The sequence below is a fragment of the Cervus canadensis genome, chromosome 11 (assembly GCF_019320065.1).
Source record: "Cervus canadensis isolate Bull #8, Minnesota chromosome 11, ASM1932006v1, whole genome shotgun sequence".
Classification (NCBI taxonomy): domain Eukaryota; kingdom Metazoa; phylum Chordata; class Mammalia; order Artiodactyla; family Cervidae; genus Cervus; species Cervus canadensis.
Window position 1 is genome coordinate 458,394 of NC_057396.1, and position 18,115 is coordinate 476,508.

The 18,115-nt window shown below is 37.8% G+C and overlaps 1 protein-coding gene across 1 annotated transcript in view; it reads left to right on the forward strand.

Moving 5' to 3' along the window:
* Positions 1 to 18,115, forward strand: part of KBTBD3 (kelch repeat and BTB domain containing 3) — a 56,582-nt gene that overhangs the window by 26,412 nt on the left and 12,055 nt on the right. The window contains exon 2 of the mRNA XM_043482127.1: positions 17,604 to 17,848. Within this exon, the coding sequence (XP_043338062.1) occupies positions 17,628 to 17,848 (221 nt within the window). The 5' untranslated portion in view covers positions 17,604 to 17,627. The remainder of the gene's footprint in view (positions 1 to 17,603; positions 17,849 to 18,115) is intronic.

Below are 18,115 nucleotides of genomic sequence, written 5' to 3' on the forward strand. Positions count from 1 at the left end.
AGGACTACAAAGTTTCTGTTGAGAAATCTGACCATAGTCTATTGGGAGTGGTCCCTTGTATATGATGTGTTGCTCCTCTGCTCCTTTTAAAATTCTTTCTTGTCTGACTTTTGACAGTGTAATTACAATGTGTCTCCATAGCCATTTTGAAGTAGTCTATTTGGCGTCCTTTGGGCCCCATGGCTCTTGATGTCCATATCTCTCCCCAGGTTTGTACAGCCATTATTGCTTTAAAAATATTTTCTGTTCTTTTTTCTTCTGGGATTCTCATAATGCAGTTGTTATTCATTTGATGGTATCCTGTGGTTCTCATAGACGATTTTACTCTTTTGCACTTTTTAACTTCTCCAACTGAATGATTTTAAATGCCCTGTTTTCTATTCATTGATTCTTTTTTCTGCTTGACCAAGCCTGATGTTAAAGCTCTCCATTGAATTCTTCAGATCAGTCATTGTGTTCTTCAACTCTAGAATTTTTTTTTTTTTAATGGCTTACTTCTTGGTTGAACTTCTGGCTTTGCTCATGCACTGTTTTCCTAATTTTGTTTAATGTCTGTAAAGAAGTTCACTAAACTTCTTTGAGGGGATTATTCTGAAATCTTTGTACACAGTTCAGAAATCTCCCATTTCTTTAGGGTCAGCTTGGAACTTTATTACTTTCCTTTGATGGTGCGATGTTGGCTCAGCTTTCTGCTCCATTGCTGTTGTAAGCAGGGTGGTAGGTGGGGCTGCACAGCTTCCTGAGTTTTCTGTTTAGTTTTTCTGATTGGGCAGGCATGGAAGCTGTATTCAGGCCAAGCTTTGAATTTGCTTTCCAACCTTCGGGCCGTGTAACAGCATTTACAGCTGGTATGACTTGCTGGCTAAGGATCTTAATCAGTCAGAACTGCTCACTAAGTTCCTTGGTCAGACAGAATCACTGGCTTGGTGCTCTTCAAGTGTTGCTGAGCTGCTCTGTTTCCTGAATGCTCTGGGCAGGTTTCCAGGTAAGTAGGGCTAGGGTTGCATTCACCAATAAAGCTAGGAATTAGCTTCCCTATCTGGGCCAGCAACAGCAGCAAAGCAGGTGTCAACAGCCAGCAAGGCATTGTTGGGGATCTTGCATCATAGTCTTGAAAACACAAGCTAAACCACCTTTTAAGAAACTACAAATAATTTCCATTATCAGTGTATGAATGGTCTAGTGTCTTTGAATCCTCTCAAGCTTTTGGTGTTACCACTGTTTTTAATAATAGCAATTCTAATAGGTAATAATATTTCCACTGTGGTCTTAACTTTACATTTTTTCATAGTGGAATATCTTGGAGGTATGGACAGGTTGGTTCCAGACCTCTGCAATAAATTAGCAAATATTGCAATAAAGCAAGTTATATGTAGTTGTTGTTTTTCCCAATGCTTATAAAAGTTATGTTTACTCTGTACTATAAGTATTAGTATCAATAGCACTATGTTTAAAAACACTGTACATACCTTATTTAAAGTATCAGTTCTAAAAAATGCTAACTATCATCTGACAGCACAGGGTTGCCACAAATTATCAAAACTGCAATATCTGTGAAGTTTAATAGAATGAATTATGCCTTTAATGACTAATGATATGAACATTTCTTTCTTTTTTTTTTTTGCACATTTCTTAATGTGCTTATTTTCCATCTGTATATTTCATTGGCCAAATATTTCTTCATGCCCTTTGGCTATTTTTTAGTTGGGTTGTTTGGGTTTTTTCAACCCATTGAGTTTCGAGAGTTCTTTATGTGAATCTTTTATCAGATTTCATTTGCAAGTATTTTCTTACAGGCCATAGCTTGTCTTTTCATCATCTTTACATGGTCTTTCACAAAGCAAAAGATTTTAGTTTTGGTAAAATTCAACCTATCATTTTTTTCCTCTATTTTATGGATTATGCTTTTTCTGTCATATCTGAGAACTCATACTGACTAACCCCTAGTCACAAAGATTTCCTCCTGTGATTTCTTTCTTCTAAAAGTTTTGTAGTTTAAATTTTTCCTTTTAAATTTATGATGCATTTTGAGTTAATTTTCGTATAAAGAGTGATGGTAAGATCAAGGGTCACTCTTTTTTTTGCTTGTGGATATCCATTTGTTTTAATATCATTTGCTTCAGTACTATTCTTTGAATTACTTTTGAACTTTGGTCAAAAATCAGTTGACTTTACTTGAGTGGGACTATTTGTTAGTTATAGATTCGTTTCCACTGATCTGTGTATTTAGTCTTCACCAGTATCATACAGTCTTGATTACTGTAGCTATATAAGCCTTAAAATCAGGTAGACTGATACTTCTCACATTATTTTTCAAATTTGTGTTAGCTATTCGGCTTTCCTTATCATCCTATATATGTTTTGGAATAAAGTTATCTATGTTTTAGAAAAACCTGGGATTTTCTGGGATTTTGATAGGAATTGTATTAAACCAGTATAGTCAGTATGGGGAGAACTGACATACTTACTATGGTGATTTTTCTAACCCATGAATGTGGCATACCTTACCATGTATTTAGGTTTCGTTGATTTCTTTGATTAGCATGTTGTAGTTTTCAGCGTATGAATCCTTGTACATGTTTTGTTAGTTTTATACCTGTGAATTTCTCTTTCCCTCTCTCCCTTCTTTGATATTGTAAGTAGTAGTATCTATTAAATTTTGGTTTCCATGTATTCATGGCTATTTTATAGAAAAACTGTTTTCTTGTGTTATTATATCCTTGGCATTGTTGAACTTATTTGTGTGTGTGTGTGTGCGTGCTCAGTCATGTTTGCCTCTTTGCAGCCCCATGGACTGTAGCCCACCAGGCTCCTCTGTCCACAGGATTTCCCAGGCAAGAATACTGAAGTGGGTTGCCATTTCCTACTCCAGAGGATCTTCTCAACTCAGGGATTGAACCCACATCTCTTATGTCTCCTGCATTGGCAGGCAGGTTCTTTACCACCCACTAGTGCCACCTGAGAAGCCTATATATATATATATATCAGTCAATCCTAAAGGAATTACATATACATATACATATATATAATGTATGTATATGTATTTACATATACAAATATGTATATATATTTGTATATATACATATATTTATCAAATACTTTTTCACAGACAAGTTTAAGGTCTATAAATAGTTTATTTCTTCCTTTCAAATATGTATGCTTTGTATGGTATTTTCTTGCTTTGGTGTGCTGGCTAGAACTTCCAATATTATGATGAAAGGCAGTGGTAAGAGTGGATATCCTTGTCATTTTTTCTCATCTTAGAACATTCAGTTCCTTCTTGTTGTTCAGTTGCTAAGTCATGTCTGACTCTTTGTGACTTCATGGACTATAGCACGCCAGGCTTCCCTGTCCTTCACTATCTCCCAGACTTTGCTCAAACTCATGTCCATTGAGTCACTGGTGCCATCCAGCTGTCTCATTTGCTGTCACCTCCTTCTCTTCCTGCCCTCAATCTTTCCCAGAATCAGAGTCCTTTCCAGTGAGTCTGCTCTTCACCTCAAGTGACCAAAATATTGGAGCTTCAGCATCCTGTCGTTCCAGGATTGTTCAGGGTTGATTTCCTTTAGGATTGACTGGTTTGACCTCCTGTCCAGCTCTCTTACCCTTTAGTGTATAGTGTTATCGATAAATTTTATTGTAGATGTTCTTTATCAATTTGAGGAAGTTCTCTATTTCTTATTGGCTGAAGAGTTTTTCTCATTAATAGGTATTGGATTTTTAATGCTTTTACTGTGTTGATTTTCTTTCATAGCATCCTTCAAAGGTGGATTACATCTACTGATACTTGAATATTGAAGTATTCTTACATCCATGGATAACCTACCTGGTTGTAATATAAAATTTCTTTTGTTTATTGCTGAACTTTTAAAAAAATTTTTTCCATCATATTTGTGAAGGTATTAATTTATAGTTTGGGCATTTTTTTGGTAGTTTCTTTGGGATGCTACAGTAAAACTGACTTTATAAAATTAATTAAGAAGTATTCCCTCTTTTATATTGTGGAAGAAACTGTATAGATTTAGTATCCATTCTTCAAACTTCTGGAAAACTTAATTTGTTTAATAGTAACATAGCTGTTCAAATTTTATATTTCATTTTGAGTGAGTTGTTGTAATGTGTGCTTTTTGAGGAATTAGTCCATTTCATCTGTACTATCAAATTGTTATGTGAACAGTTATTTATATTAATAGTGCTGTCTTATCCTTTTGATATTTACAAGGCCTATAGTAATCCCTTGCTTCATTCCTGACATCAATAATTTGTGCTTTTTTTTCTTTTTCTTTGTCAATCTTGCTGTAGGTTGGTCTACTTTATTGAACTTTTCAAAGAATAAGCTCTTTGTTTCATTATTTTTCTGTGCATTTTAAAATTTTTGATTTCATAGATATTTGCTCTTCATCATTTCATCTCTCTTGTATACACTGAGTTTATTTTGCTCTTTTTCTAGTTTTCTAAGGTGTGAGCTTCGGTTATTGGTTTGAGACCTTTATTTCATAACATAAGCATTTATTGAGGTTAAATTTTCTCTCAGCATTGTTATTAGCTACATCCCACACATTTAAATATGTTATATTTTTGTTCCAATTAAATGTATTTTAAAAAAAAATTTCCATTGAGACTTTCTCTTTGCCTCATGGATTGTTAGGAAGTGTGTTATTTCATTTCTAGATGTGGGGGAGATTGTGTGTGTGTGTGTGTGTGTGTGTGTGTGGTGGGGGGGAGATTTTAGTGTTAACTATTCTTAATTTCTAGTCCCACTTCATTGTGGCCATATAACATAGTAGGTGTGTGATTTCAATTCTTTTAAATCATTGGAAGTTTCTTTTTGTGAGTCAGAATATGGTCACCTTTAATATATGTTTCATAGGCGCTTAAAACTCATGTGTATTCTGTTGATTAGATTCTGTTGTTTGCTGGTGTTACCGAGTTCTTATGTATCATTGCTGATTTACTGTTTTCTTGTTCTGTTAATTTTAGGGAGAGAAGTGTTCAGGTCTCCAGTATTTTAGCTATAATAAATACTTTTGTGTGTTCTCTTCAGACCTGTCCTTTTTTGCTTCACATTATTTCAGCTCTTTTGTTTGCTATACACACTTTGGTTTATCCTGTCTTCTTGGTGGATTGACCTTATGTGATATATCTCTCTGTCCCCGATACTTTTTCTTGTTGAAGTCTACTCTATCTGATATTCATATAGCCCCACCTGTTTTCTCTTAATTCATGCTTGTATAGTATATCTATACAATCTATATCTTTCTTTATCCTTTGACTGCTAGGCTACTTGTATCATTCTGTTTGAAGTGACTTACTTGTAAGAAGGATAAAATTGGGGCAACTTAAAAACAAAAATCTCTGCTGTTCTCTGCCTTAAATTGATATATATATGTGGGGTGTGTGTGTGTGTGTGTGTGTGTACCGTTTACATTTAGTACAGTTGTTGATATTTTAGTACTTAAGTCTGCTTTTTGGTTGTTTGTTTTCTGTTTATTGTTTTTAATTTCTTTTTTTCCTGTCTTCCTGTGGGTTACTTGAACCGTTTTTAGGATTCCATCTTCCATTTTCATTTAGCTATAATGACTTTGCGTGTATCTCTTAGTATAAACTCTGTAGTGGTTGTTTTAAGTATTACATCACTTACATATTTTGTACATGCATTCAATCCTCCATAGCTACAGGTTCTGCATCCACAGATTGAAAGGACTGACCATACTTTGCCAGCCATTTTTTAAATTATTTTTTTATTGAAGGATAATTGCTTTAAAGAATTTTGTTTACTGTCAAACCTCAACATGAATCAGCGATAGGTATACATATATCTCCTCCCCTCGGAACCTCCCTCCCATCTCCCTCCCCATCCCACCCCTCTAGGTTGACACAGAGCCCCTGTTTGAGTTTCCTGAGTCATACAACAAATTCCCATTGGCTATCTTTTTTTACATATGGTAATGTAAGTTGCCATTTTACTCTTGCCCTACATCTCACCCTCTCCTCCCTTCTCCCCATGTCTATAAGTCTGTTCTCTATGTTTGTCTCTCCACTGCTGCCCTGTAAATAAATTCTTCAGTACCATTTTTTTAGATTCCGCATATGTGCATTAGGATACAATATTTATCTTTCTCTTTCTGACTTACTTCACTCTGTAGGTTCTAGGTTCATCCATCTCATTAGGACTGACTCAGTGCATTCCTTTTTATGGCTGAGTAATATTCCATTGTGTGTATGTACCACAACTTCTTTATCCAGTGTCAATGTCAATGGACATCTAGGTTGCTTCCATGTTCTACCTATTGTAAATAGTGCTGCAGTGAAAAATGGGATAGATGTTTCTTTTTCAGTTTTGGTTTCCTCAGGGTAAATGCCTAGGAGTGGGATTGTTGGGTCATATGGTGGTTTTATTCCTAGTTTTTTAAGGAATCTCCATACCGTCTTCCATAGTGGCTGTATCACTTTGCATTCCCACCAACAGTGCAAGAGTGTTCCCTTTTCTCCACACCCTCTCCAGCATTTATTGTTTGTAGACCTTTTGATGATGGCCATTCTGACTGGTGTGGGGTGATATCTCACTGTAGTTTTGATTTGCATTTCTCTAGTAATGAGCATGTGGAGCATCTTTTCATGTGTTTGTTAGCCATCTGTATGCCTTCTTTGGAGAAAAGTCTTAGGTCTTTTTCCCACTTTTTGATTGGGTTGTTTGTTTTTCTGGTTTTGAGTTGTATGAGCTTGCTTGTATATTTTGGAAATTTATCCTTTGTCAGTTGTTTCATTTGCTGTTATTTTCTCCATTCTGAGAGTTGTCTTTTCACCTTGCTTATAGTTTCCTTTGCTGTGCAAAAACTTTTAAGTTTAATCAAGTCCTACTTGTTTACTTTTGTTTTTATTATCCATTACTCTAGGAGGGTGGGTCATAGAGAATCTTGCTTCTGCTTATGTTTTCCTCTAAGAGTTTTATAGCTTCTGGTCTTCCATTTAGGTCTTTAATCCATTTTGAGTGTATCTTTGTGTATGGTGTTAGGAAGTGCTCTGATTTCATTCTTTTACATGTATCTGTCCAGTTTTCACAGCACCATTTACTGAAGAGGCTGTCTTTCCCCATTTTATATTCTTGCCTCCTTTGTCAAAAATAAGGTACCTGTAGGTGCGTGGGTTTATTTCTGGGCTTTCTATCTTGTTTCATTGGTCTGTATTTCTGTTTTTGTGCCAGTGCCATATTGTCTTGATGACTGTAGCTTTGTAGTATAATCTGAAGTCAGGAAGGTTGATTCCTCCAGCTCCATTCTTCTTTCTCAATACTGCTTTGACTATTTGGGGTCTTCTGTGTTTCCATATGAATTGTAATTTTCTGTCCTAGTTCTGTGATAGATGTCATTGATAATTTAATAGGGATCACATTGAATCTGTAGATTGCCTTTGGTAGTATAGACATTTTCACAATATTGATTTTTTCTACCCAGCAATGTGGAATATGATGCATCTGTGGAGATTGGTATTAGATGGGGTGGAGTGCCTTGGAAGCAGCCCCCTTTGGTTACCAAGGGACCAAGGTATATAATATATATGTGTGCATGCTTCTCTGGTGGCTCAGTAGTCAAAGATCTGCCTGCCATGCAGGAGACACAGGTTCAATTCCTGGGCTGTGATGTTCCTCTGGAGAAGGATATGGCAACCCACCCCAGTATTCTTGCCTGGGAAATCCCATGGACAGAGGAGCCTGGCAGGATACAGTCCATGGGGTTGCAGAAAAGTCAGAAAGAACTTAGGCTCTGAACAACAACAATATAATATATACTTTGTAATTGTTCATTAAAGCTTTTCCAAGATCAGTTCAGTCGCTCAGTCGTGTCCAACTCTTTGTGACACCATGGACTGCAGTACATAAGGCATCTTGTCCATCCCCAACTCCTGGAGCTTGCTTAAACTCATGTCCATTGAGTCAGTGATGCCATCCAACCATCTCATCTTCTGTCATCCCCTTCTCCTCCTGCCTTCAGTCTTTCCCAGCATCAGGGTCTTTTCCAGTGAGTCAGTTCTTCACATCAGGTGGCCAAAGTATTGGAGCTTCAGATTTAGCATCAGTCCTTCCACTGAATACTCAGGATTGATTTCCTTTAGGATTAACTGGTTTGATCTCCTTGCAGTCCAAGGGACTCTCAAGAATCTTCTCCAACACCACAGTTCAAAAGCATCAATTCTTCAGTGCTCGGCCTTCTTTATAGTCCAACTCTACATCCATACATGACTACTGGAAAAACCATAACTTTGACACATGGTACTGGCTAAATGTTAGCTCTTGTTATCATCATATATGTCTTTCTTATTCAGAATGACCTTAAATTGTCATGGTTACTTTTGACTACTACATTTATATTTGGATCTTTTGAGCAGTAAGATACTTTGTGAGCTTTCATTTAATATTAAAAATCCAGGGTCAAAATAGTATTGAAAATACCAGGGACTTTGAGTGAAGCAAGCATAGTTCTGTTAGTTTTGTGTCTGAATCTTATTGTTTAATCTTGGCTTCAGTTTCCCATTTTGGAAAACTAATTGTTAATCTTAAAGGATTATGAATATTGAATAAAATAGCTCTATAAATTGCTAATTATAAATTCTAATATTGTCAGGTCTGTTATATCACAAACTATGAAATTTGAGTCTCTAATCATTCATTTATTTATTAATGTTTACATGTTAATAGGAATGGGAGTTTTACCAGATAGTATTTTTCTCTAGTGTATTGCTTTAAAGGTCCAAAAAGATCTGCACTGATAGGGATGTAAGTTCTTAATTCCCCTTCATGGATCACAGTCTTGTTGTGGTGAAGGGGCTAGCGTAACTCAATTAAGATGAGCCAGGCCATGCAGGGTCACCTAAGATGGATGGGTCATAGTGAATAGTTCTGATAAAACGTGGTCCAGTGGAGGAGGGAGTGGCACCCCACTCCAGTATTCTTGATGTGAGAACCCCATGAACAGTATGAAAAGGCAAAAAGATATGACACCAAAAGATGAGTCCCCCAGGTCAGAATGTGTCCAGTGGGCTACTGGGGAAGAGCACAGGGTAATTACTAATAGCTCCAGTAAGAATGAAGTGGCTGGGTCCAAGAGGAAACGACAGTCAGTTGTAGACCTCTCTGGTGGTGACAGTAAGTCCTATGAACAGTATATTGCTTAGGAACGTGGAATGTTAGGACCATCAGTCAAGGTAAATTGGACATGGTCAAGTCAACAAGAGGGTCTGAAATGCAGTACTTGGGTGCAATCTCAAAAATAATAGGATGTTCTCGGTTTATTTCCAAGGGAGACCAGTATTACAGCAATCCAAATCTGTGCCCCAGCCACTAATGCTGAAGAGCTGAAGTTGACCAGTTCTGTGAAGACCTACAAGACTTTCTAGAACTCACACCAAAAAAAAGATGTCATTCTCATCACTGGAGATTGGAATGCAAAAGTAGGAAGTCAAGAGATACCTGAAGTGACAGGCAAGTTTGGCCTTGGAGTGCAAAATGAATCAGGGCAAAGGCTGACAGTTTTGTTAAGACATGCTCATAGCATACACCCTCTTCCAACAACACAAGAGATGACTCTACACATGGACATTACCAAATGGTCAGTAACTAAGGCAGATTGATTATATTCTTGGCAGCCGAAGGTGGAGAAGCTCTATACATACAGCAAAAGCAAGACTTGGCACTAACTGTGGCTAGATCATGAGCTCCTTATTGCAAAATGCAGGCTTAAATAGAAGAAAGTAGGAAAAGCTACTAGCCCAGTGAGGTATGACCTAAATCAAATCTCTTATGATTGTATGGTGGAGGTGACAAATAGATTCAAGGGATTAGGTCTGGTAGGTAGAGTACCTGAAGAACTATGGACAGAAGTTCATAGTGCTGTACAGGAGGCAGAGACTAAAACCATCCCAGAGAAAAAGAAATGCAAGAAGGCAAAGTGGTTGTCTGAGGAGGCTATACAAAAAGAAGCGAAAGGCAAAGGAGAAAGGGAAAGATATACCTAACTGAATGCAGAGTTCATGAAAATAGCAAGGAGGGTTAAGAAGGCCTTCCTGAATAAACAGTGCAAAGAAATAGAGGAAAACAATTGGATGGAAAGGAGATCTTGTCAAGAAAATTGGAGGTATCAAGGGCCCATTTCATAGAAAGATGGGTACAATAAAGGACAGAAACGGTAAGGGCATAACAGAAACAGAAGAGATTAAGAAAAGGTGGCAAGAATACGCAGAAGAACTATACAAAAAAGATCTTAGTGACCCAGATAACCACAATGGTGTGATCACTCACCTAGAGTCAGACATCCTGGAGTGTGAAGTGAAGTGGGCCTTAGGAAGCATCACTGTGAACAAAGCTAGTGGAGGTGATGGAATTCCAACTGAGCTATTTCAAATCCTAAAAGTTGATGGTGTCAAAGTGCTGCACTCAACATGTCAGCAAATTTGAAAAACTCGGCAGTGGCCTCAGGACTGGAAAAGTTCAGTTTTCATTGCAATCCCAAAGAAGGGCAAGCCAAAGAAGATTCAGACTACTGTACAGATGTGCTTATTTCACATGCTAATAGGGTTCTGCTCAAAATCCTTCACGGTAGGCTTCATTAGTACATGAACCGAGAACTTCCAGATGTACAAGCTGCATTTAGAAAAGGCAGAGGAGCCAGAGATCAAATTGCCAGCATTCGTTGGATCATGCAGAAGGCAAGGGAATTCCAGAAAAAAAAAAAACCTCACATATTTTTTCTTTGACTATGTTAAAGCCTTTGACTATGTAGATCACAACAAGCTGTTGAAAATTCTTATAGAGATGGGAATAACAGACCACCTTACCTGTCTCCTGCGAAACCTATATGCAGGTCAAGAAGCAACAGTTAGAACCAGTCATGGAACAACTGACTGATTTAAATTTGGGAAAGGAACAGGACAAGTCTGTATGTCTCTCTGGTTATTTAACTTCTATGCAGACTACATCATAAGAAGTGGTGGGCGATGACTTACAAACTGGAATCAAGATTCCCTGGAGAAACAGCAACTTCAGATATGCAGATGATACCACTCTTAATGGCAGAAGGTGAAAAGGAACTAAAGAGCCTCTTGATGAAGGTGAAAGGGGAGAGTGAAAAAGCTGGCTTGAACTCAACATTGAAAAAACCTAAGAACATGGCTTCTGGTCCCATCACTTCATGGCAAATAGAAGGGGAAAAAGTAGAGGCAGTGACAGGTTTTATTTTCTTGGGCTCCAAAATCTCTGTGGACTGAGACTGCAGCCATGAAATGAAAAGATGCTTGCTCCTTGTAAGAAAAGCTGTCATAAACATGTCAGCATATTAAAAAAGCAGAGACATCACTTTGCCAACAAAGGATGTCTAGTCAAAGCTATGGTTTTTCTAGTAGTCATGTCCCGATGTGAGAGTTGGACCATAAAGAAGGCTGATCACCGAAAAATTGATGCTTTTAAATTGTGCTGGAGAAGACTCCTGAGAGTCCCTTGGACAGCAAGGAGATCAAGCCAGTCAATCCTAAAGGAAATCAGTCCTGAATATTCATTCAGACTGATGTTGAAGCTGAAGCTTCAATACTTTGGCCACCTGATGGGAAAGCTGACTCACGGGAAACAACACTGATGCTGGGAAAGATTGACAGCAGGAGCAGAACGGGGCAGCAGAGGATGAGTTGGTTAGATATCATCACCGACTCACTGCATTTGAATTTGAGCAAAGTCTGGGAGATAGTGAAGGACCGGGAAGTCTGGAGTTCTGTGTTCCATGTGGTTGCAAAGTGTCAGATTCAACTTTTGACTGAAGAATAACAATAAAATGTGCTTAATTTAGATTGCTGTAATCATAAAAATTTTTCCTCCACTTTCCCCCCTTTCTTCTCAGTGTATTTGCATGCTTAAATTTCTCCCATCTAAGCAAAACAAAATTCCCAAGAATATACATGGTCCTCTTGTTCCAACCTCACTGAACTTAAAAAAAACTTTATATAAAATATGTTCATTATCCTCTCTTAAAACCACTATAATCTGGCCTCTCCCTATCCCACCCTCAAACCATCAGTGACTTCTTTTCAGTCCTTACCTTACCTAAACTTTTTCAGCCTTTGATTATATGGGAGCTACTTCATTTTTGAAATTCTCCTCCTATGGCTTCCACCATCTCTCCCAATTAGTTTTCCTCCATTTCTCTCCCTGTTCTTTTTATGTTTTTTCTCAGCTCTAGAACTTTTTCACCTGTGTCTTCTGTGATTTTGTAGTTATTAGAAAAGGAGGAAAAACATGCATATTTTATAAACATAGTTTTACAGGTGACTTAAGAAGTATGCCTTGTGAGGTAAGAAATTACCATTGAAACAATAGCCATATATTATTATTGGTAGAAAGATTTCATACCCTGCTCTAACTTGGAATATGTTTTTATCCTAGATCAGATGTTACCAACATTCTTTTTTGTTGTTGTTTTGTTTGGCTGCAACATACGGCTTGGGGAAATCTTAGTTCCTCACCAAGGATTGAACCCAGGACCCAGCAGTGAAAGCAGAGTCAACCACTGGACTACTAGGGAATTAACCTCAACAGTCTTAAGTACAGATTTGCACCATTCTGATGATTTTCTCTGTAGCCCACTCTAACTTGGAATATTCTTTTGCATCCTAGATCGGATATTATCAACATTCTTAAGATTTGCACTGTTTGCACTGTTGTGATGACTTGGCACTGGGTGCCCAGACATTTGGTCAGATGGTTATTCTGGGTATGTCTCTGAGGGTGTTTCTGGATAAGATTAACACTTGAGTAGATAGACTGGGTAAATTATTGCCACTTCTAATGCATGTGGGCCTCATCCAGTCAATTGAAGACCTGAATAGAACATTAGTCATTTTCTGCCTTTGGCCTTGAACTGAAAAATAATCTCTTCCTAGGTTTCCAGCCTGCCAGCTTTCAGAGTAGAATTGACACCATCAGCTGTCCTGGTTCTTAGGCCTTTGAATTCAAAGTGAAACTACACCATTGGCTGTTCTGAGTCTCTGACTAGCCAACCTTAATCTTGGGACCCCACAACTTTGTGAACCAATTATGTGCATTTATGTGCATATATGCTATATTTACATACACGCACATACATATACACACACAACCCACACAAATATAGCACATATCAGTTCAGTTCAGTTCAGTCGCTCAGTCATGTCTGACTCTTTGCAACCCCATGAATTGCAGCACGCCAGGCCTCCCTGTCCATCACCAACTCCCGGAGTTTACTCAGACTCATGCCCATCGAGTCAGTGATGCCATCCAGCCATCTCATCCTCTGTCGTCCCCTTCTCCTCCTGCCCTCAATCCTTCCCAGCATCAGGGTCTTTTCCAATGAGTCAACTCTTCACATGAGGTGGCCAGAGTATTGGACTTTCAGCTTCAGCATCAGTCCTTCCAATGAACACCCAGGACTGATCTCCTTTAGGATGGACTGGTTGGATCTCCTTGCCGTTGAAGGGACTCTCAAGAGTCTTCTCCAACACCACAGTTCAAAAGCATCAATTTTTCAGTGCTCAGCTTTCTTCACAGTCCCAACTCTCAACTCTCTCATTCATACATGACCACTGGAAAACCATAGCCTTGACCAGACGGACCTTTGTTGGCAAAGTAATGTCTCTTCTTTTTAATATGCCATCTAGGTTGGTCATGACTTTCCTTCCCAGGAGTAAGCGTCTTTTAATTTCATGGCTGCAGTCACCATCCTCAGTGATTTTGGAGCCCAAAAAAATAAAGTCTGACACTGTTTCTACTGTTTCCCCACCTCATGGGAAACACCCATGAGGTGATGGGACCAGATGCCATGATCTTAGTTTTCTGAACGTTAAGCTTTAAAGCAACTTTTTCACTCTCTTCTTTCACTTTCATCAAGAGGCTTTTCAGTTCCTCTTCACTCTCTGCCATAAGGGTGGTGTCATCTGCATATCTGAGGTTATTGGTAGTTCTCCCGGCAATCTTGATTCCAGCTTACCAGTAGTTTTATATATATATAAAATAGGCTTATAGCCAAATATATGGCCTATTGGTTTTTTTTCTCTGAAGAACTCTAATACAACTGTTTTCTGTCTTACGTTTCTTTGGAACTGCTCCCAAGCCTCTTATTATCTTTCTCCCTTTATGACACTTCATTCTTTGTGTTTATTTGTTTGTAAGCTCAATTATATTGACAACAAATATTCTCAGTTCTTTCCCTCAAAATGGCAGGCTCTCTTTCCTTTACTTTTGAGAGTATCTGCCAGATACCTAAGATAGAATAGTCATAATGTGTCTGTTATTTGACGTTCCGTATAAATGGTAGCTGCATCCGTGCTTTTCCTCAAGATGGTGTAGTTCTTGGGCACATAGCAGAAGTGCTCTATATGGACTTCCCATTTTGTCACACGGAATTAAGAAGATGTATCCTTAAGGAGCAAGCTTTAATAAAATCTGGAATTTTTAGCACTTTACTATGGACAATTTTAAGTGAAGTTGACTTTTCCCCCCTTCCGAGTGCTTGGGGTGAAGAATACAATAAATAGGTGTATTCCTTGATGGTAGCAATTTCATTCACATTTCTTTTGTTCCATTAGTGCAAGTGTCAGAATAGTGAGAAAAATAACTACTTAATGTTTGTATGAAAATAGTTTTAATTTCACAGACTCCTGAGAGGGTTTCAGGGAGTCTTGGTAGTCCATGGGCTAGAGAAACAGTTGGAGATGCTGTCTCACAGAATAGACGTGGTTGCTGATGATGAATTTGGGTGATACTTGACCTTCTTTCTCTCCCTTCTTGTGATTTTTTTTCATGATTTGTTAGCAGCTGCAGTTCCATCAGATGCTTGTAGCATCTCTCTAAAGGAGAGTGGCAGAACAAATTCACCATTTGTTCCTTCGTATTGTGTGTTGTGCATCTGCTTTGTTTGATCTTAGAAATTTGAAACCAGTAATGTCCTTTGAGACTTTATTTCCTAGATGGCGACAGTAAGGTTCTAAGATTTGGGGGTCAGAGAGAAAACAATAGCAACCTGGAAACAAAGCTTTGACCTGGCTAGAGTAAAAACCGTGACTATTGGCACTCACATTTAGAACCATTCCTTGAATATGTTTTTTTCCAGAGCTATTTCTCATCATTACTGTGCCTTCCAACTTGTAAGGAGCTGATTTGGAATTTTCCTAAATTCAGATTTACAACATTTGGTAATAACATCGAACCTGGAGGCACTCAGAAAGTGAGGCATTTTGTCAGAATCAGAAACAATTCTACTTCCCAAGACCTGTAATCACCCAATTTGAAACTCTTTGCATACTGGCAATATATTAAAGCATGTGTAGCATGCACAGAAGTGAAAATGGAAATTTACTACAGGAATCCTCAATTTATTATATGTCATGATCCTGTACCTAAATCTGCAGAATGGGGCATCCATTTTTTATACCCTTAAAGATACTGTTTTTGAAAGTTTCCCTTTTTTCATCTCTACCTATTTGACTTCCATATTCTTTCATTTCCACAGAAGTTCACTCCCACCTTCATTCTTAATATATCTCCCTCCTTATAGTTACTCAGAACACTGCTCACAAAATGACTGCAGGTAACTTATTTTTCCAATACTTACTGCAAATTGCATCATATTACTGCCTCCTGCACATGTGTGCACACACACTCTTAACACAGGCACATTATTTTACAGTACATCAGCTAGTCAGTAACTTTCTGTGATGATGAAAATACTCCTTATTTGCTGTATAATACAATACACTACAGTAACCATTGGCCACATGTATTAGTGTTCTCCAGAGAAACAGAGCCAATTGGAGGGAAGATAGATAGATTGATTTACTCTGTAGAGTTGGCTTATATGCTCATGGAATCTGAGCAGTCCTAACATCAGAAAACTGGTTCTAGTAGTAAAACTAGCAGTAAAGTTGTAATCCAAGTTTTAGTACAAAGGAAGAAGTCTGATACTCCAACTCAAACACAATCTGGCAGAGAGAAAAAATTCTTTCATTCTGGACCTTTTGTTCTTTGCAGGCCTTTAATGGATTCGGTGAGTTCCATTCACATTAAGTAAAGCAACCTGCTTTCCTCAGTCTGCTAATTCAGATGTTAGTCTCATCCAAAGACACCTTCACAGACATACCCAGATACAATGTTTAGCCAAATATCTGTGTACACCCATGGCCCAATTAAGTTGACACATAAAAGTAACCATCGTATTACATATAGCTACTGACTACTTAAAATATGGCTAGACCAAGGAACTAAACTTTTAATTTTTATTTAATTTTAAATAGTTTAAATGCAAATTGGTATACATGGCTAATGCTTACATTTTGGATAACACAGAGATGATTGTCTCAGTCTTAGAATGAAGCTTTGGTTGATGTTGTAGGACAATTCAGACTACTTCTCCAGCGTCTAGCTTTCACTTGGGCTTGAAACTCCTCCTCTAGAACACAGCTACCATGTAAGAAGTCTAGCTTACCCCGAGACTGCCATGCTGTGAGGAAGTATGAAGCTAGTCACCTAGATAGAGTGCATCAAAAGGGAGAGAGCCCTGTCTGTTCTGGCTGTCCATCCCATCTGAAGGAGATGTGAGTGAGGAAATCGTACGCGACCTCTCACCCAGGTTAGTTAGGCCTTCAGGTGAGCTGCCACCTGACCCTGACCCAGTCAGGCCTTCAGCCAGAGCTGCCACCTGACTGACCATATGAAAGCCTGCAAATAAGCAGCTGCATCTAACCCTGCAGAACCATAAGAGAATAAGTTGTCTTAAGCCACTAAGTTTTGGGGTGATTTGCAAAGCAATAAATAACCAGAACAGAAGTATGCTAAGGAATCAAGGTTTCCTATTTCTCTGACTCACCTAGATCCCAGTCTTACTGTCTGTCTGTTTCCTACTTTCTTGCTTTTTGTGCTATAAACTTTTATGCTCAAAACTAAATTTGCGGTTTGGGAAAGTCACAGTTAATCTGGCCTTCAACTATCTTGGATTTCTGACCTCGTTTAAAAGGCTTTCCTGCTTTCAAATAGGAGAGCTTGAACCAATGTTGACTTTTCTTTCCTTACTAAAGGCTATAACCAGTTAATTTAACACCTTTTTGTTTTTCAACCAGTTTTTTAAAAGTGTAATCCCAGAAGACATATACCTGTGCTTCAATATCAACATTTTGACATCTGATTTGCTACCAGAAGGAATAGGATGGGAGCGGAGAGGGGTGTGTTGGATAGATACTCAAATGATACCTGCTTATAAAAGCAATACCTCTTATATGTAACAAGGCTAGACATGTAGTCAGATTCTATGTCAGTTTTTAATACAACTTGTAATGGTGCTATTTAATGCAATTATACAGCCTTGAACTTTATCCCTAAATAACATGCTTTTTATTTCAGTGAACTCAATATTTATAAAAATTTAAAAGGAATTTACTGTTAAATGTCATGAAAACAAGTGTGTGGGACAAGATTTACCATTATGATTGTTTTTAATGAGCATTTTTTTGTGATTTACACTAAGAGGGCAAATTTTAGATCTGAAAATTCATTAAGACTCTGCTAAATCAGTGATTTGTTTTTTTTTTCCTTCTAGTTCTAAGAACAGATAGAAGTGGCTATGGATAATTCATATGATTTCAAACAAAAAGGCTCATGTAATGGAATTCCATCTGAGAAGAAAAACAACTTCCTTGTGTCAGAAGATCATGGACAGAAAATCTTAAGTATACTACAGAATTTTCGAGAACAAAATATCTTTTATGATTTCAAAATAATCATGAAAGATGAAATAATCCCATGTCATCGTTGTGTGTTAGCAGCATGCAGTGACTTTTTCAGGTACTTTACCTTGTCTATCTATCCCTCAGACTTTATGATACCACTAATTAAGTTATTTTTATGACTGTAACTCAATTTTTCCCCTACAGAGCACGGAATAGTAATCTTTAATACTTAAAAAGAGATACTTAGAACCTAGATTAACTAATGATTTTTTTTAATATGAAAATATAAGACTACCTTTTTAAAATCTCAAGTCTTCCCAGGCTAGGATTTCCCAGAGTTAAACACTAGTCCTTATTGTTCTGGGGGAAAAAAAAATTGTTT